Here is a 20,277-nt window from a genome sequence, read left to right on the forward strand (position 1 = left end):
GGAAATGAGTTTAGTCACAAGAATTTTTGGTTGTTTTTTTTTGAAGTACTGATATCTTTGCTTAATGTGGTTGCCAAACACATGTATGGTTTAAAGAAAAAGGCAGTTAATGTATTTACACTGAACTGCTCACTATATGTATGTATTGCTTTTCTGGATGAAGCATGAATTGACAGCTTGACTGTCTCTCATGCATTTGTGCTGTTAGCAAATAAAGAAAACCTCCTTTAGCTCAGTCAGGATTGAGATAGTGCTGCTGAGATCTTACCTGCTTGCAGATGTCTGGGAGCTTGAATCCAGTCTTTATGTAGTTTTTGTAGATATATTTTCATTGCTTTGTAGGCTTTTTTTTTTTTTTTGCTTTTGTTGTAAAAAAGTAATTGAAAATGCCATACATTATTGGTATGCAAAGAATCCAGAAACAGTACTACTAAAAATGCATATAAGGACTGGGTGATATTTACAAGAACATGCAGTGACAGGACAGGGAGGAATGGCCTCAGACTAAAAGTAGGATCAGGTTAGATACTGGGAAGAAATTCTTTACTCTGAGGGTGGTGAGGCACAGGAACAGGTTGCCCAGAGAAGCTGTGGATGCCCTGTCCCTGGAATTGTTCAAGGCCAGGTTGGATGAAGGTCTGAGAAACCTGGTCTAGTGAAAGATGTCCCTGCCCATGGCAGGGAACTGGAACAAGATGATCATTAAGGTCCCTCCCAATCCAAATCATTCCACAATCTATAGTGGTAATATTAATTTAATTTAACTTCTTATTAATTTTCATTTTAGGACTAACCTTACTAGCACAACAGGGCAGTTGTTGACGTGTCAGGGATTTATATACAAATCTAGTGCCAGGAGTCTTGAGTTTCCATATTAAAAAAAAAAAAAAATACAACCACAGAATTATAGTGTGGTCTGTGTTGGAAGGGACCTTTTTTTGTTCAGTAGGTAATTGCTCAGTGGAGACTTCTGTTGAGATGTCTGCAGAGGGTGAATGCCTTTTCCACTGATCTTCTATTCATAACTTGGAACTGTAGTAGTATGTAGTAGTATGATTATGCCTTCTAAATAATCTGTATGAATGTAAAGATAATAAATATAACAGAAACATGTTGAGAGTTGTATGATTCACATTATACTTCCATTCAAAATCTGACTAAAAATGTTACTAGCATTTTAATGTATAATTTTGAAACTTTTTAAACATAATGCTTAATTTCTTGTTTTTCTAGATATGGCATGAACTGCCTCATTCAGTTTGAGGATTTTGCTAATGCCAATGCATTCCGCCTCCTGAATAAGTACCGTAACAAGTATTGCACTTTCAATGATGACATTCAAGGTAACAAACCTCTTCTCTCTTTCTCTCCTCTTCTCTTTCTCTCCTCTTCTCTTTTCTCTCTCCTCTCTCCTCCCTCCCCTTCCCTTCCCTTCCCTTCCCTTCCCTTCCCTTCCCTTCCCCCCGTTCCCACAAGCCAGAAAAATAAGTCTTAATTTCCAGAGGGGGAAAAAATATATCAACTTTCTTGTGATATTTATAGATGTACAGGTCACATTTTGCCTTGGGTTTCCTCAGCATGAATTTTTGGTGAGCTGAATTGGTTCTTAACCTTTCACCTCTCATTTATACCTCATACTTTATTTAGATGTTCCCCTCTTAGGTTTGGGGTTTTTCTTAATAGTTTAGAACGTGAATGGCTTTCCCCATATAAATTACTGACTTCTTTGAGCAAATGTCAAAGCTCAAATCTGGACTGTACTGTCTTGGTTTTTTGTCACTTTAGTGACAAGTGCTCCACTGTTCTTCCATGCAACTGGACTGATAAATGTCAAACTGTTTTTCAGTTCTTTAACTCAGTTAAATATTAATGTAATTTTCCTCACAGTCTCTCTCAATTTTATACAGAAATGATCCCCTTGGCTCTCTTTTTCCCATCTGAATCATTTGTGGCAGCTGGAAAAAGGAAAATGTCTAGGGTGGGAAATGTTAACAAGGCGGATTCCCCAGTGCTCAATCTAAACAGGCATCTTGTCCCTCCCTCCTGAGAAGACAGACAAGTAGGGCTGAAGTGGTGTATGCTACTACTGAGGCTGCCTTATATCTGGTCAGGAAAAGAGCACAGGAAAATAACTTTCTCTAGGGCAGTGCCTTCCATCCTTGAGAGGAGTTTGAAGTCAGATGCTTGAAGTCAGATGAGCTGCTGGAGAAAGGTATCTAGAAAGGGCCCTGGGTATCCAGCTGCCTCTTATCCCTCATGTTTCCTTGGGTATGTGAAGGTCTCAGCAGTGACACATCAAAAATGAAAGTTAACCTGTCTTAATTTCTTATGGCTTTCAGTGACACTTTAAGCCAACTGTTAGGAGCTGGAGTTTTCCAGAAGTCTTTATTGAGTTGTGCTTGGGACCTAGGTCATATTTCAGTGACTCTCTGCATGGCAGTGGATTCAAATAGTTCTTGTCTTTCTGGTATTAGGGATTTGATTATCCACATTAACCTTGTTCCTGTTATAAGCTTGGTTGAGTTCTACTTCTGCATCTGAAACAGATTATAGACGACAACCTCTCAGATGGGAAATAAACTAATTACAGAATGTCATTTCCTTTTGTAAGAAGCATGGTACTTCCCATCCCAAAGGGTCTGAGTGTAGCCATGGTTACAGCGCATTATAGCAGGCCAAACAGCATCTGGAAGTCTCCCTGGTTGTTTAGAGGCCTGGTTCCCACAGAGAATTCCCTTTCCTTATAGGATGAAGGTTCTTAAACCAAATCAGAAAGAGACTCAAGTAGAATGTGGTTTCAGAGAAATGGGAGTTTTTCAGCAAACGTGGACCAACTATGGGTAAATTTACTTGACGAGGCCTTTTGTGTATTTGCATTTTCAAACCACTTCATTCTCTCTCCTGCACCTTGGAAGGAAGTGTCTTGACATTCAGAAGTGTTGGAAGGTGTCCCTTTGGTTTTTGTCTCAGTTGCTGTAGCAGCTATCAGTCTTCCTTAGAAGTGCAGCCATGTGCAGTCTTTTAATTTATTCATTTTCTGCAACCTAATTTGTGCTTATGAAGCCTTTGATATTTTCACAAACAATGCCTGTGACTTTTGGGTGATCTCCATCCTTGATATTTGTGTAGTTACCAAGAGGTGAAAGTGGATGCATTTATTTCTGGTCTCTGTCATTTGTCATCATATCCCTGTAGTTACCTTCAGTAACTTATTTTTTCATAGCATGTCATCTTCTCCTGTAATGTGGAGGTAGAATAACAGCCCATTGATCTTTCATCACTCTTCCTCTTCCAGCTTTATAAACCCTATGGATCTTTCACCTAGCAGCTATAATGAGAATGGATGGTGCTAACTTCTTTATCAATCCTTTGAGATTTTCAGTTTATAAATAGCATGACTTTTTCCAGGCTACTTGGAAGAGTGGCTTTCTCTGTATGCAAGTTGTATTTTCTACAACAGTAAAGCTGACAAGTAGTGCCAGGCCAATAAAAGCAAAGAAACATAACACTGCATCTAATTTGCCATCATCCTCTGAAGATAGTGCTTACATGGTATTTTAAACACAGTTTCTCCTAGTACTAATATTTTTCAAGAGAAAGCTACTTTAATATCAAAAGAAACATTTAATATCTTTCATAGAAAGACTTGAAGATTTCTTTCTATATATAGGATGTTCAGAGAAAGGATTCCTATATATCTTAGTGATGCAATGTGGACCTTTCAGTATCTCAAGTCAGTATGTCAATACCCTAATATATGAGCCTGATTTCTGACAGAGACTAAAACAGATAAAGAAAACATGGCAAGCTGCATATACCCATCTGCAAGTACTGACTTGGACAAATGCAGTTGCCCTCTCTTAGCTCACAGCTATTTACAGGGGGTCAGCCTGCCCCTTACTGACAATTGCAGAACACTTGGAAAAAGTCTGCCAAAACACTGGTCACAGAAAACCACTAAAGACTGACCATTAAGGATCACCTATAGACATATTTAAGAGTTTCTGGAAATAGTCTCAATCCCTGCTACAGTACAGTCACATCCTTTACTCTGGAGAAGGCTTTGTAACTTTTTCAGCATTACCCCTCTGTACACAAGGAATTGAGAACAAAGGTGAATGGGATTCTGACCAAATGGTATAAATCTATATTGGAACAATAAAATTCTTTGTACTTTAACATTTTAGAAAGCATCTTTAGTTTTGGTTAGGTGGTGAATTTCTTCCCTCTCAAATTATAATAATTTCTCCATATTTTTATTTTCAAAATATCTTCCTACAAACACGATAGCAATGTTTCCTTAGGGAGAAAATATTCACATTTTCCCTTGGATTCCTATCTGTTTTTTTTCTAACCACAAATCATCTTGATGCTTTTCTTTCCTCTCTCTCTGAAATACTGAGACAGATTATTGGAAATGAAAATTAGAGAAAGCCTTTGGTTTAAAACAAATACTTTTATCTGGTTTTAGCTATTAGAGAACCTTTTCCAAAACTGAGAGGGGTTTGATCATAATTTCCCATATGGGAGAAATATTAATTAATTTTGTAATGTCAAACTTCACAACATTTAGAATTAGGTCAGATTGCTAGCTTTGCTCATCTCCAATATATTTAGGAAGGAGGTGTCATAAGGAAAGGGTGGAATTTTCTAAAAGATATGATATGTGATTTTTTTTTCTTTCCAACCCCTGCCTGGGAATGGACCCATGGGGCCTGTGTTGCCAAACAAAGCTGTTTCTCGGGGTGAGAGATGTTCTCTGTGTGACCGCCCTCAAAGGAAGCAGGCTTGGGATTCACAGTTTAAAAACTTCCTTCAAGAAACGAACCAGTTCCCTTGCTGGGAGGTTGAACAAATCTCTTAATATCTGCTAAAACCAAAGTCCTAAGTACAAGGCAGTGCTGAAATCCTGCTTGTGGGTGGGATTGGCTTGGGCCACACCTTCCTGCCCCTCCCAAACCCAGGATGCCATAGTGCTCCCTTCCCACAACCCATTTTGACTTTGGTGAGTCTGTTAAAGGAGTTTTTGCTAGTTGGGCACAATCAGTGGCTTAAGGCATGTTTGCACGTCTTAAGAGATGTGCATTTTTTTCTGTGGGTCTTTTGGTGCTTATCGTGTGGTCTCTGGTTGCAGTCACTGCTGACATGGATACATTTCAAATAGTGACATAAATTTCTGTAGCCTTGCTTGCCTCAGTGTTGGTCAGTTATTTCAATTATTAGAATTGGTTTGATCTTTTTCCCCCCTTCTGTACTTAAAAATTGTTTCCATTGACAATGACAAACTTCTGTAGTATAACAATCTACATAAAATAAGTGTTTCTGTGCTCTGCAATACTGGAGTTACAGTTCTTACAGCTTCACTGTGCCCACAACTGTAGTGCTTTCTCCCACAATGGACACATGGTCTGTATTTTATGCCAATAAAAATATTTACACAGAGAGATTGCACTGGATTGGAATTAACTTCGGTATCCGTCATGTCATTTGTTTTGAACAGCTGTGTTGTTTGTTTGCATCAACATTTTATGAAAAGAAAGAGATGTAAAGTAAAAAAATGGAGACCACATATAACTAATACAATTATTTCATTTTACATTTTGATTTTATTTAAAATATATGTTAAGTGTTCAGCAGAGTGACATTTGATTAACTAGGAAAACTATACCTGGAAGTTATGTTGTGACCAATTCAATGTTAAGTTAGTGCCATTCTCAGAAATCAGAATTTCTGTGTTACAAACATCCTTTTTAAGATTCAATTATTTTAACATTAATATAAAAATTTATACGTTTGGTACCTGGAAATTTCAGTTCTTGAAATCAAATTGTAGAGAAGATTTTGGATTTGTTTTTACAGCTGTGATGGGCATGGGTCTTCCAGTTTTTTGTCTTACTGGGATTTTGAAATGGGTAGAATGACATATAATAGCTCGGATATTTATATCATATATCTCAAATTCTGATACGATATGAAAACTATAGAAAACTTCTTTCATAGACACATGCTTTACTTTCAGAGACATTGGCTTTCAAGTGAAACATGCTGAGATTTTTAAAATAAAATAATTTTTAAAATAAAATAGTTTTTAAAAAATCCTATTAAGACATGTGCTGTAGGGTTATGTGAAGTATTTTTCTTTTGGCATATTCAGGATATCACCTCTTTGTTACTCAACAAAATTTGCATTGATAAATTTACATGATAAATTTACATTGAAATTAGTGTGTTTTCAAGTAAATACCCTACTGTAGCTTTTGTGTAATTTTCCATGTGTATACACAAGCTCATGTATGTGAAAGTATTCCTCAGTTTCTCTTTTTGCTCATTATGGGTTTAAAAAAGAAATCCATTCTCCCCATGTTCCGGGGCACCCAGCTCCAGGTGGCCATGCTTGCTTGAGCAGGGAGTTGCACTAAATGCCCTCCCAGCCTCAGCCATCCTGTGCTGCTGGGACCCTGTATCCTTTTCTAAATATGCCAAATGGTTGGTGTTTTAGAAAGGCTACATTTCTCCTTGCCTACAGCCTTTCCCCTCTTTTCACTGCCTGCTGCAGAGCAGGGCAGTGTGCACATTCAGCTTTGAGAAGCCCATTCATGGCAAGAAGGAGCTCCCATCTCTTAAAAGAGGGGCCTTTTCAACTACCCACAGCTCTAGCATTTGCCTCACTAGCGCCTGAGATCTCACCTTTTCCAGAGGATCTTTACTCCCCCTTTTCCCTGTGCATGTAGGAGATGAGAATGAACATTTTCCCCTGGCACAATGTGAAGTGCAATTTGGATGGTTGGGAGTGTTAATGTGTGACTTCTATTATGCTGTGTATTGAAAAATAAGAATTTTACTTTTACCATTTCCTAATCTTTTAGTCCAGAATGAATACCTCAGGTTTTTGGATGTGCTGCAGAAAGTTCTCCTCTCTTAGTGTTTGCTAGCTTTTTAAAATTAGGTAGGTAAAATAACATAAAGGAACTACTAACACTTGATTACAAGTTTCTCTTTTTGAAACTTTAAATAATGGACAAAGGCTTCAGTGCAATAAGCCCTTTCTCACTAATTTAAGTTATAATACATCCAATATAAATTAAGTTCTTATTCCTCACATTTTGGGGCTTTTTCACCCATTTCTTCTGTTCAGTTATATCTGCTGAAAAAGTAGTCTGTGCTCCCAAGCATTTATAGTATGTCAGCCCCAAAAGGCTGTGGATTTCCTTTAACGTATTCGTGGTCATTTGTGCAGTTTACTGTAACAAGGCTAAAGAAGCTTGCACAGAAAATGAAGACTTGGTATAAAATAGTGTACCTTGATATTTCGCATCTATTTTGTTTATAGAAGACATGACTTACCTTTCTAGAAAACGATAATGAAATGTTTGCTGTTGCAGCAGTTGACACTGCTTTAGAAAAATGTCCTTTGTTAAATTTGCTTTGATTAATCTTCTAGAAATCTGTGGAGAATAGAATGGGTTTTCAAAATAATGTCCTTGAGCAATGTCTATCTTATCCTGCACACAAGGGATTTAACCTGTGCTCTGGCCAAGCCAATTCTCCCCTTCCTACATCGATGACAGTCAGAAAAGCGACAAAATTCTGTTTGTGCCTCGTAATGTCCACAAAAAGTGGTTTGCATCTGCCTTTGCAGATAGATGTGAATTGCATTTTGATTAATTTCAAAAACTCGAGCCAGTTTTTTTTACATTTCACCATTCAGGGTGAAATGTAAGGTCAAGGTGTTAGTCAGAGCAGTTCCGGTTAAACAGATCTGCTATTCAGGCTGCCAGTGCCCCCCTTCAGTGGGAAGGAATAAGGGAAGCTGCTGACGAGGAGTGATGACAGCCACTGCCAGCAGCAGTGATAGTGGGTTCAGTAATCTAATAAACTGGGTTATTATTCCTTTCAGAGTCAAAAGGCTGAATAAAATTGCTGTGGAATACTTCTAAACACCCTTTTTAGAGCAATTCTGTGCAAATTGTGATTTGAGAGAAATGTCATATTTTAAGCCTTTATGTATTGCTATTGTAAACTTTGTTCTGAATCACTCTCAGGACGAGCATGCAGGTAACAGTAGCTCACATCCTATGCAAATATTCAGTGCAAAATGTATTGACATTCAGTGCAGGATTTTATTTATGTTTCATATATCTTCTATTTTTCCTTAAAGCAAAAGATCATGTACTGACAAAGTTTCTAAAAATATCCCAACTGATAATACTTAAAGACAGTTAATTTTTCTGGCTTACAAACTTAGCAACAGAACATCAGCCATCGTGATAAGTGGTATCCCAGCATTCCCATTCGTAATAAATCTCTGGTGTTTCATTTTGACTCTATCACCACACAGCAGCTTGAAGAGCAGCTTTCAGGGCCCTCTGAGAACTCCTCTGATGGGGGCAGGGTGCTGTGGTGACCACAGCTTCAAGGAAAACACGGATCTTACAGTGCTCCAGCTCAGCTTTCCTTTTCAGGAGACCAGATTGATGGTCCTAGGAATAAGCTGCGTTATGTAGGCTCCCTCCTCCTCCTCCCCTGCAAGCACAGCTGTGTAATATAAAATAGAAGAAAGAATTTGGCATCCAAAGAGACCATGGGATTTTTTTCTTGCTGGTTATGAGGATTGTTTGGTAGAGTACCAAGGGAGACTGAGATCACACTCTGACTTCTCTTTTTTGCCATTTTTGGTCTTTGCCAGCTTGGCACTTGCCAGAGGAAGACTTAATTTCATCTGGGAAAGAAACAAGCTAGTTCTTGGAGACTGTGAGGTGGAAGTGTCTCAGCCTGATGGTTATTGTTCCCAAAGCCATGCCTCAGAGGAACCATTTTTAAGATTTTTTATTTAGAAATCAGGGACAGAACAAGTAATAAAAATATCTAAAGAAGTAAAAAATGCCAATGGTCTAATCATTAAGTGGGCTGGGAACAAGATGTCCTGTATTTCTGATGATTGAAGTGAAAAGTCGTAATCAAAAGCACGTAACAAACATAATTCTGAAGACACATGTTTTTTAACTCATTAAGTGGTTTTACTTCAAAAAGTGACTTTTTAACTTTAAAATGTGCTCTTAAATTTTATTAAGCATTACCTTTTATTTTTGAAAAAGTAACCATTCTTGAAACTCAGATCATCCTACCTACAAACCACAGATTCAAACCCAGCCTTCAACACCCAAATGATGTCATTGAATAAAAGGTTTACCTAGTACCAGGCTTCTGACTACTTCTGTTCTTTTAGGTCCTGTAGTTTTAGCTACATATATTTGAAAATCAATGGTCTCTGTGCGTGAGTATGAATGCCTGTTTTGAGCATCTCTTAGAGTTTAATGTGCTATCTCAACCTTGTTTCTGTCGCATTCACATTCTCTGAAAAATCCCTTTGCCAGGATTTTTCTCCTGGGAAGCCTCAGAGAAAAAGGAAAACAGTTATTATCTCATTTGCTTCTCTTCCTTCTCTTCTGTTTTTCTCCTTTGTAATGTGTTTGGAGATTGTTCACCCACAGGTGATTGGTTCATTGGGTTCTGGTGTGAGTTGTTTTGTCTCATTCGCCAATCAGTGCCAAGCTGTGTCAAGACTCTGGAAAGAGTCACGAGTTTTCATTATTATCTTTTTAGCATTGTGTAAGTATCTTTTCTGTATTCTTTAGTATAATATAGTTTAGTATTCTTTAATAGAATATAGTATGACAAAATAATAAATTAGCCTTCTGAGAACCTGGAGTCAGATTCATCATTCCTTCCTTCATCGGGGCACCCTGCAAATACAATATGTTTCTGAGAAAATAGACTTGTGAATAGCAAATTTAGAGGAGCTGCATGTTGATTCTGGGCCAAGTGCTTTTGTCGGGCTGGTCATACCCCTTCGCACTTTTTATGAAGGAAAAATCAGTAGCAATGGGAATTCTCCCCTCAACTGTGTGGCTTGTAGGCAATTGCGGTTAGGGCAGCAGTGATCAGGAACAGACTTGTAGGAGCCAGCAGATCTCCTTCTTGCGAGTTCTTGCAGGCTTCTCAAAACAATTCATGGCCTCATCTTTGGTTTCCTTGAGTCAGTGACAGCTGCTGCCCAGAGAGGGAAGAATAAATTTCTTATTCCTGGATCTGGACATTGCAGGGCCTGTGTTCTTCTCCCTGTGGTCCAGCTCTCTCTGAATCAGACAGGCATTATAAATCTTCAAAGACTGTTGAAACCCATGTTTTGACTTTCAGTACCTAATTGTTAGTGTCTGGACAGCTTTTTCAGTCCTAGAGAAATCAGTGCTGTCTGCAATTGGTTCTTCAGAATCTCCTCTAAAACCACAACTTTGCTGGAGGTATTATCTACGTCAATATTACATTCCCGTCCATTGGATGTCTTTATGGGATCCAGGTTCCTTGCAGGAATACAGTTTGATTTTTTTTTTTTTATGGGCTTATGCTTTAGTGATGATAATAATTTGTGAGAAATACAAACTTGTTGCATGAAGTCACAAACACATCAAGGAGTCTTCCCCATCCAGTAGGCTTTGCTGGGGAGAAGGAGTCACCTTCAGTCTTTGGGCCAGAAGAGCCAGATGTGAGGTCCTGGTGACCAAATACCACTTCCTTGAGCACAACAGAGGCTGACAACTTGACTCAGCAGTGCTGACAGTTCAGCTGCAGTGCAGTGTATCAATTTGGGTGCAGCAGTTCAAGTGAAGAAAACTTAATTTTCTGAAAGAGTGGGAGAATTGGTATTGTTCCAGATAAGAAAAGCTGATTGGAACATCATTAGTCTTCAAATGTAATAAATTGCTTTTTGCAAAATAACAGACTTTCCAGTAGTAGATAAGAGGCTGAAAAGAAATAGAAGAAGAAGAAAAGAAATGTTTAGATTTGAAATTTTCAACCTAGAGTACAGTTAAGCACTGGAATAGCTTGCTGAGGAGATAGAAGAGTATTTGAAAGAAGACCTTAAGTTAGACAAAGATATGTTGGCAATCACAGAGGTTAGATTTACTCTGCCACTGTGAACAAGTTTGAATTAGATGCCTGCTTGAATTCTTTTTTTGCTCTACTTTTTATTAATAGCTGTTTCTCACAATGAGGACCAAAATTTCTCCATTCAAAGACAGACAGGTATCTTGTTTTCTGGGGTTCTGATTTGGAGAAGAAAGACCTCCCCAGGCTAAATCATAAAACTGAATGTTAGCCTTTTTCCCTGTGTGGCATAACTCAAAGAGAGATTTAAAAGGTACCTCCAATGTTTTAGAAGATAGTAGACTGAAACTCCTTTCACAGTGGGCTGAAGTCTTAAATAATCTGGCCTTATTCTTTCAACTGGTTTAGCTTCTCTGTAAATGTTCAGTTTGATATTCTACTCTGACAACCTCCCCATGAGAAATGAAGTTTTATTTTAGCCTTGTATTTTACTGTACTTGAAGTATATCTATTTGAAGAATGAAAGCAGTAACTTAATTTTCAGTATCTGAATTTCTTCAAAATATATCTCTCTGAACTCTCGCACCCTTTGTTCTAAAAATGGTCATAACTAGAATATTTTACAAGAGTTTGAATGGCCTAGCCGTTATACCCATCCATGAAATCAATCTATTTTATTTAATGTTATTCTGATGATATTCTCACTTATCTTTAACTTTTGTAAGAATGAAGTAGAGCAAACTCTAACTCTACTCCACTATTTGTTACTACACTCAGTACTTGTATCTTTTAGCCAAAAGATGCTGTGGTATTACTTAAAATGTAAAGTTTGTAATTGTTTCAAGATTAGCCAGGTATATTATCTTTTTTTTTTTTTTTTTTTTTCCCCAGGAACTGCATCTGTTGCAGTTGCAGGTCTTCTTGCAGCTCTGCGTATCACCAAGAACAAATTGTCAGATCACACAGTGTTGTTCCAGGGAGCTGGAGAGGTAGGTATTTATAAACATTGGGGAAATTGTACTATGATGAGTTTTATTAATATTTACTTGAGCTACATGTGTCCAGTAAACAAGACGATTAAATGAGTGGAATAATTACTAACACCTGCTGAAAGCTGTTTTTTAGTTCAAATGTAGATTTACAGAAAAAGCTCTGATCATCTGGTGAAGCCTCCTATTTTTCATAAGACATTTTTTGGAGATGTGCTCTCTTTTTAGAACTTCAAGTTTTAGCTCTTCCACTGTAAATTATTGAATTGCTCTTGATATAACCAAGCAAAACATGTTTTGAAAGATGAGGAAATACAGTGGAGAAAGTAAATATAACATATTTACCCGAGTCAGTGTTATTTACTAAGAAGTGCCCCTTTGATTTTTTTTTTTTTTTTGCATTGAATATAGTTTTTCAGTATTCTGCATATTAAGGTCATCCATTTCTGAAAATCGTTATGCACACTATTTTTTTTATACTAACTTTTGAGTATTAATTTCTAAGCCTACACAAGTGCAGGCTGTACTTATCTACAGTGTGGCTTGTCATCTCTTGTATGAACCCATGCTGGCTTCTTTAATCTCATTAAATATTTGGTGCTGTTTCTATGGCTTGTCATCTCTTGTATGAAGCCTACAAACCCATGCTGGCTTCTTTAATCTCATTAAATATTTGGTGCTGTTTCTGCAGTTTTCAAAATGGCTTGTATCCATATCTGCCATGTCATCAAGACATTACTTCATCAAGACTATCCATCTTTCTGGGTTTCCTTCCCCTGGTTTTCTTCCCCTGGTTTTCTTCCATCTTTAACATGCAGATGAATTTATGGTCTAATGTTTATTTTTTTATCAATAGTTTTAGTGTGGCTGTTGCTGCAAAGAGGTAATGGTAGCTATCACCCCTGCTGCAGGAGCTGTTTTTTAATAAAGCTACTTATTTCTTAACAAAAAAAGGAAAACCTCACTTGGTTCTCAGTGAAAATCAGTGATAAAGAACAAGAAACAGAACCAACCCCAAAAAATACAGGTACAAGTCTGTAATGAGAAATATTGAGCAGCTTGTTGGCTTGTTTTGGTGCCTGGTTTTCAATCTGTACCTGTATGGCATTTAATCTGTTGGATGAAATATTATAAAATCCAGTAAGAATGAAAAAACGTTTCAGCAAAAGATTGATATGTGAGTTTTTCTTTCCCCTGCTTTGACTGGGAGCACAGCCAAGTCTTGAGTTACAAAACACATGAACAGTAGGTAAAAGGAGGCTTACCTTTCTGATGGACATCTTAGAAAAAGATAAGAGCAAAAGCTCTTGTGTTTTACTTTCTGGCATGCAGACTGTTATTTCCTTTGGTTTAAATAACAAAAATTTCAAAGAAGAAAAAACACTTCATGTGTTCTGAGATGAATATCATGGACTGATAGAATGGTTTGGATTGGAAGGAACCTTAAAGATCATCTAGTTCGACCCCTGCTGTCATGGGCAGGGAACCTTCCACTAGACCAGGCTGCTGACAGCCCCATCCAACCTGGCACACTTCCAGGGCTGGAGCTATCATTATGTGGAATCAATGTTAATTCTAGCATTTTCTAGTTTCCAGCCTCAACATTTATTGTGCTCTCCACACTCTAAGAGCCATCTGAAGATTTATCTACACTACGATTTATCTGTATGACTTAAGATTTATCTATGCTCTTCTTCTTTGTTATGGTTTCTAATCACCAAATCATAGCTACAGTTAATTAAGTTTATTTTATTAAAAAATAATGATTCCATATTATTGTTTATTAAAATTATAAAACTTTCTAAAATAGTAGGAAATGAAACACGTGAGCAGGGGATTTCTTTAATTTCTTGTTTTGTACTCTACTTTTCTTCTTTTTCCTTCAGGCTGCACTGGGGATAGCAAACCTCATTCTTATGGCTATGGAAAAAGAAGGGCTATCCAAAGATGCAGCTACCAAAAGAATTTGGTTGGTTGACTCGAAGGGATTAGTTGTAAAGGTAATACAATTTTGTCATTACTTTAAATATCATGATACTTATTTGCATGCTGTAGATAAAGACAAGAAGATATTCTTTGTGGAAGCAACTGCAACAATATCTCTCTTGGCATAACGAGTTGTTTTTCTTTTCTAAAGTTTATTAAATTAATGACAGACTGCCATGTTACTTGGTGGGGGGGATGATTATGCTTGGAGTTCCTGTTCTGTTTCTCTTAGGGATGAGAACATAATGAAGAAAATTTTTCAGCAGTTCATTAAAAGACGTGTAAGAAAAGAAATGTTCAACTTCGGGGTTTAATATTTCCCATCTAAATGTGACTATTATTTGTTAGCACAGTCTTGGACAAAGATGTATAGGCACGTTACTAGGATAGCAGGGAAGTCATCCTTCTGCAAGAACTGAGATGCATTGCAGCAAAAAGCTTCTCTGCCCAGTGATACAGCTCGTGTTGCAGATGTTGTGGTCTGCAGTGCTATCAACACTGGTTAGAATTTGAAGCTGCTGAGAGACTTCATCAGTCACCCTTACCTCATTCCTTCCACGTGCCAAAATAAAGAAACATATTAATTCCATGTGCCAGAATAAAGAAACTGGTGTGTTTTAAAAGGTGGTTATGTATTTAGTAGTTTGTGAGCTACTTTAAGGAAATAGATGAGAGGCCAGTTGCCTTTGCTTTTTCACCTTGCTGGTCGGTTTGCAGTATTTGTGTCATCCTTGTTGGTACCACACTTCACAGTGTTCTTTGGCTGTCTGACATTAAAGGACTTTTGTGGTTCACACATCTGTGCATCAGGAGGATGCATTCTGCAGGCAGTGTCTCTGGCTTATTGAACAGCATCACAGCACCTTTCACTCATACTGTTAAAGGAAAATGGTACAATCATAGACATTGAGATGGTCAAATATTACCAAGCTCATCTTGGTCATCCCTTGCCAGAAGGCAGAAAAGTAACCTGATCAGGTACAGAAGAATGCAGGTGTCTAAGACACAGATTTTTTCCCCCCCACCTCTGGCGCTTTTTTTGTTTGTTCAATCCGTATTTTTAATCCTTTTGGTTTTCATCTAATAATTTTGAAGTGATTTTATGTCCAAACATAAATGACTGAAGGCCTGTGTATTGTCTGTGGCTGCAGAAACCACGAGGTTGCCTAAGAGTCATTGAGTTGCACCATTTCTTTCACCAGAGAAACTGGGCATACCAAATTCTACTACTGAACTAAAATCACCTCCTGGTAATCAAGGAAACAAACTAACAGGGGCAGAAGTGTAGGAACTTCATAGCCCTGAAGCAGTAGGAGGTCTCTGCTGCATATCCGTCCAGCCGAGGTGGTTAACCAGCCTTTCTCCTTTCTTCTCGCTCTCTAGTTTCTTGTTCCAGTCTCTTCACACCTCTCACTGCTAATTTGCCAGTCAGCTGAGAATCTGGGCTGTTGCTCTTGGTAAGCAGAGCCTCATTCCTTTCATAGGTTCTAAATTTTTAGTGACTCGGTGACTGCATTCTTTCCTCACCACCTTTGAGCTTCTGCACTCTCAAGCAGTGCCAAAACCAATCAGTGTCTCCCACAGCCTCGATGTTCCTTTCCTCTGCTTATTCTTCTTGGTGGAGCTTTAATTTGGGTTTTGTCCAAAAAGCAGTCCACTGAATTTCATGTCCTGCCTGGAGTGTATTTGTGAACTGTTTGTGATCGCCAGACATAACAGCTGTCTGAGGTAGATTAGGGCTGAATTTGTGGCCAGATGTTGATGCAAGCAGCAGGAACCAACGGTGCATATTTCAGGTCATTGCCTGTGTTCCTGGAAGACCTGACAGCACCAGTTTTCCCAAATGGCTGTCCTGAGGGGCTGGAGAATGGGTGGGTGCTTGCTGCTGTGCTGTGTTTGAGGGACATTTGTCAATGCAAGGCCTGGGCTGATGTAAGGAAACGTGTCCTTGGTCTAGGCTCTGCAAGTCCTCTCTTGGCTTTCTTCTGCAGCAAAATATTCCCCCACTGAAAAGTTAAAAAAAAAAATGGGCAAAACGCCCTCCCTCCAAAGAAAGAAAATACAATGTAAGCCTCAAGAGGCTTGAGATTTAACTGCTGGGAAGTTATATATACAGTGAGTAAATAATTAAACTATTCCTGGTTCCTTTTTCTGGCCTGATCGAGAATGCTGTGATTTAGGTCCACTTAGGAAATTATTTTGGTATTAGCTGATTGCAGAAAAATGCTGCAAGGCTTGAAGAACTTTCCAAACTCATAGAAATGAGATAAGAGAAATAAAATGAGGAAGATTTATGAGAACAAAATCAGAACTCTATTATTACAAACCCTTTCATTATTGTAATGGTAAGAATTACCAAAATCAGAGCCTAGATCACCAGTTAATCAAATTTTGCATAAACTTTGCTGACATTTCTTACTACTAAGGACATGTATCAATGGAAACCTGATAATAAGAATCCCTTAAAATTTGCCTCACCAAAACCTGCTTGATCAAAAGAATTTTATGTGGAGCAGGGAGACCTTTTCAGTACTAGAAATATTCTGATCAGTTGCTTTAGCAGTATGAGAAATAACAGAATTGCTGAAGACTCAGCAGTTACTTTGTCCAACTAAACTAATTTTTACATCATTTATATTCTATGCTGATTTTTGATCATTAATTTTGCAATGTGCTATTATAGATTTAAATATTGTTTCTCCTTTCATCTACCTTCTGTAGAATTTCAACCAGTTCTAAGAAAAATAACCTGGGAACTGTTGTTGACCTGGCTGCAGTTTCCACCTTTTTCTTATTCCCCCACCCTCAAAAGCTGCCACGAAGTCACTTATCAGGCTTTTGTTGCTGAATTTTTCCTTTGTGGCTTTTTAATTTTAGTTCAAGTGCAGCTGTGTTTTCATTCTCCTGTTAATTTTATTTTCCCCCCATGGGAACCATCTGTTTTCATTAAACCAAGCCTGATGACCATCTTTTCTGCTATGTTGTGGTAAAAGAGCTGGTGATGGAGCTGTGTTTGTTATACTGTCCATAGTTATGTTCTGTAATTCCTTCTAGAGAATTTACAGTGTTGTAGATACCCGTTTGGGGTTGTTGTTTGGTCTTTTAAAGTGTTCAGAATGCTTTCACCTTTTGAAACTGTTTTCCAAAGGTGGGTGAGGAAGTTTTGCACATTATATACTTAAAACTGTATAACTTTTTGAAACCTACTATCTTAAGTATCCCAGTGCATTCAAATGGAAATGTTAATGCTTAATTAAGTGACACTTTAAAGTTGGTTTTGCACTCTTGTGTACTTGAAGATTATACATAATCAGTTGGGATGCATCTTCAGTTCTGAATTTCTAAATTATCACACAATCACAGTCTGTCTGATGAATATATATTTACCTATATAAATACATTGGTGGGTAATGTCTCCCACATTCCATTCCCCTATTCTGTGTTCCCCTATTTTTTTCTGTTGATCCCACAGATTACAAAAGTGTATGATGTGTGGTGAACACGTTTTGTGTCTTCTTTAAAGCTGCCATAGTGTCATGTTTAGCTGTATTAGTAGCCACGTCTTAGTCCATGAACTTTAAAGACAGTAAATTCTTTTGTGTCAACTAGTTGAGAAGAGGCAGAATGTGAGAATGCTGGGATATTCATAATGTTCACCATTGTCTAAGCATTTCAGTAATGTGCTGCAAAGGCTTTTAATGCTTTTTGTTTTGGTTTGGTTTGTTTTTAAGGCAATAACCAAGAACAGGGCAGGGTAATAAGCAAGAGGATTCTTGGAACTTCCTAGGAATATGATACAGTTAATAAGGCATTTTTAATATTTTAATAGACTTAGTAGAAACTTCCCCCCCCCCACACTCTGCCAAGGATGGCTGCTCCTGTGCTGAGGATAGACAGGGAATGTTCCTGGGCTGCCAAACATGCTTCTCTTGCAGTGAAGTTTTTCTATAATTTGCATGGCATTTTTGTGCACCACATAATCTCTAGTGCACAAAAGTTGTTCCTTTGCAGAGGGATGAATGTCATCCTTAATTTTAAGGAGTAAGTCACCACGGAGAAATGTTTCTTTATACAGTTTTGTACTCTATTCTTTCTAGTTCAGCACAGTAATACTTGCTCTAGTCAAGTGATTTGTATTCTAAATATCCATTAGATGTGTGATTTCAAACCCTGTATGACAAGCACAAGAATATTCACTGAGGTCTGATGGCTGAAGGACTAAAATATTGATCTTCTAGTATCAGAGGAAGACTGAAGTAGATCCCAAAAAATTAACAATTTCTGTGGTCCTGATTAATTATAATGGAGGTAACCAGGTAAACCTGTAGATAATCACATAAAAGGATTTCATTTTTCATCCTCTTTCCCCCATTTCATTATCCCTGGCAATTTTATTTGCAAAAGATTCTCACAACCAATTAACTGGCATTGGATATGACCCTCATTAAAGTTCGTGGTTTGGTCAAAACTGAATACGTACATAGTTCAGTCTTTGCTTAGAGAATGATGGAAGAGAAAGGGGGACATTTGGAATGATACCAGAATTTCAGTGCCAGACTCATATAACAAGTGAAAGAATTTTCAGAGCTCATAATGAAATATCATAATATTGAACTGAATCCCATCCAGACTGTCTGTTACTGATTTAAAAAAAAAAATTATCAATAATAATTCTTGTAAAAAGTTTCAGTTTCATACTAGATTAATTTGATAATGTTTTTAACTTTTATATATCACTGTCTGCCAGTTCTGCTAGCTTTTAATTATTTCTAGCTTTCTTTTTATCAACAGTCAATTATTCTGACACTTCTGTTTTTGATCAGTTCTTTTATGGCTGACTGCAACTGGCTGGGACTCTTTGAGCCAAAAAAATTATTAACATTTTAGCAAAGATGCAAGGCCTTGGGCATCTCCAAGGTGCCACAATCACTCAAAGCAGTTTCTGCCTTATTTTACTCATGTACCATCCTAGCAAAGCAATTCTTGTTTGCTTCATCAGTTTTTCTGATGCCTGGGGAATTAATTTGTGCACTTAAATCTCATATTTGTCATGTTCTATATCAAGTACAAGTTTTGCAAAAAGGAAACATTAATTTCTCTCTGAATGCTCGTGGCATTACTCATGCTCAGTGAGTAATGTATGAAAACAAGTGAGGACAAGGCAAAAGGGTGATAGGTGGGGTATTTCTCTAAAAGAGACACCACCAAAACCCTTTGCCTTTGCTGGCATCTACCTCTTTGACACTGTGTGGATTAGATATACTGATGAGATGGGGACCTAATTTGGGCAGTTTATTATTTCTTTTGCTCATGCTCTGTTACTGAAAAAAATTACTGGTTTGTTCCATTTTCTGCTGTTCTGTGGATTTGTGATTTGCTCTGGTTCTCAGATTGTATCTTCTTGAAATCATTGTCTTTATAAATTTTATCCTGCCTGTTAACCTTGTTAACCTATTAACCATGTGTGCTTATTTACATGGAAAGGGTTCTTTATAGATTTTATAGGACTAAAACAGCCCTACTTTTCTAACAATGAGTTTTAAAGTCAATGCCAGAATTGTATTTCTTACCATAATTGTATATTTTACTGCCAACTATTATGACATTGTCTCCTCAAAATCTTGTGGTTTTTTCACACAATTGGCAACAAACTGCTCATTAGGTGTGTGCCCAACTTCCCTGGTTTAGTTTTAGTGTATTTTCTTCACCTTTAGGTGTTAGAGGATGGCCTGATCGGGAGGCACTGTCACTTTATAGAGTCTCAGTATGGGGTTTCGGGAGGGCTTAAATGTCTCTGATTTTTGGTTCCTAAATGAGGTGGCACAGGAGTGCCTATCACCTGCAGACTCTTGGACTTCAGTCAACCCCTGCAGTGAGTCCATATCCATAACTCCACTCTTTTTATTTTGCATTTTGTCACTTGTATCTGATGCTGCCCTGGAGTTGTGGCTGTGGGCAGCCCCTGTCCCCTCTCTGTGCCCTTCCCGTGCCATCTCTTTCATGATTCTGGGGCCTCCCCATGGCGGTGTCTCTGTAGTCCCTGCCTAGAGTTCTCAACAGCCTTTAGACCAGGGTTTCACTTGTGATGAAACAGATAAAAAAAGCCACATAATACCATCTCCCAAAAGGGGAATGCTTCACTACCTTCGCCTCTGACTTTTAACCACGTTTTTGATTTTTTTTTTTCACAATTGCTTTTTTGTTTGTTTGTATTTAAACTCTGCAGTAGGGAATTCACAGGAAAAATGCAAGTAAAACGAAAACATTTAAAACATTTGCAGTTGGAAATACTCAAGTTACTAATGGACTGCTTTGCTCCCTGGTCTACAGTTCTCATGTCCTCTGTGGTTCTCATGTCTTCAGTATTTAAGAACCTCAAATTATTTTATTAATTTATCTGTGTACTGATCTCTGA

At 37.8% G+C, this 20,277-nt stretch overlaps 1 protein-coding gene across 1 annotated transcript in view; it reads left to right on the forward strand.

Moving 5' to 3' along the window:
• Nucleotides 1-20,277, forward strand: part of ME1 (malic enzyme 1) — a 155,475-nt gene that overhangs the window by 116,470 nt on the left and 18,728 nt on the right. Inside the window, exons 7-9 of the mRNA XM_041412404.1 lie at nt 1,234-1,343; nt 11,779-11,876; nt 13,763-13,876. Coding sequence (XP_041268338.1) covers nt 1,234-1,343; nt 11,779-11,876; nt 13,763-13,876 — 322 coding nt within the window. The remainder of the gene's footprint in view (nt 1-1,233; nt 1,344-11,778; nt 11,877-13,762; nt 13,877-20,277) is intronic.

Source organism: Onychostruthus taczanowskii, unplaced genomic scaffold, assembly GCF_017590055.1.
Source record: "Onychostruthus taczanowskii isolate IOZ18803 unplaced genomic scaffold, ASM1759005v1 scaffold39, whole genome shotgun sequence".
Lineage (NCBI taxonomy): Eukaryota > Metazoa > Chordata > Aves > Passeriformes > Passeridae > Onychostruthus > Onychostruthus taczanowskii.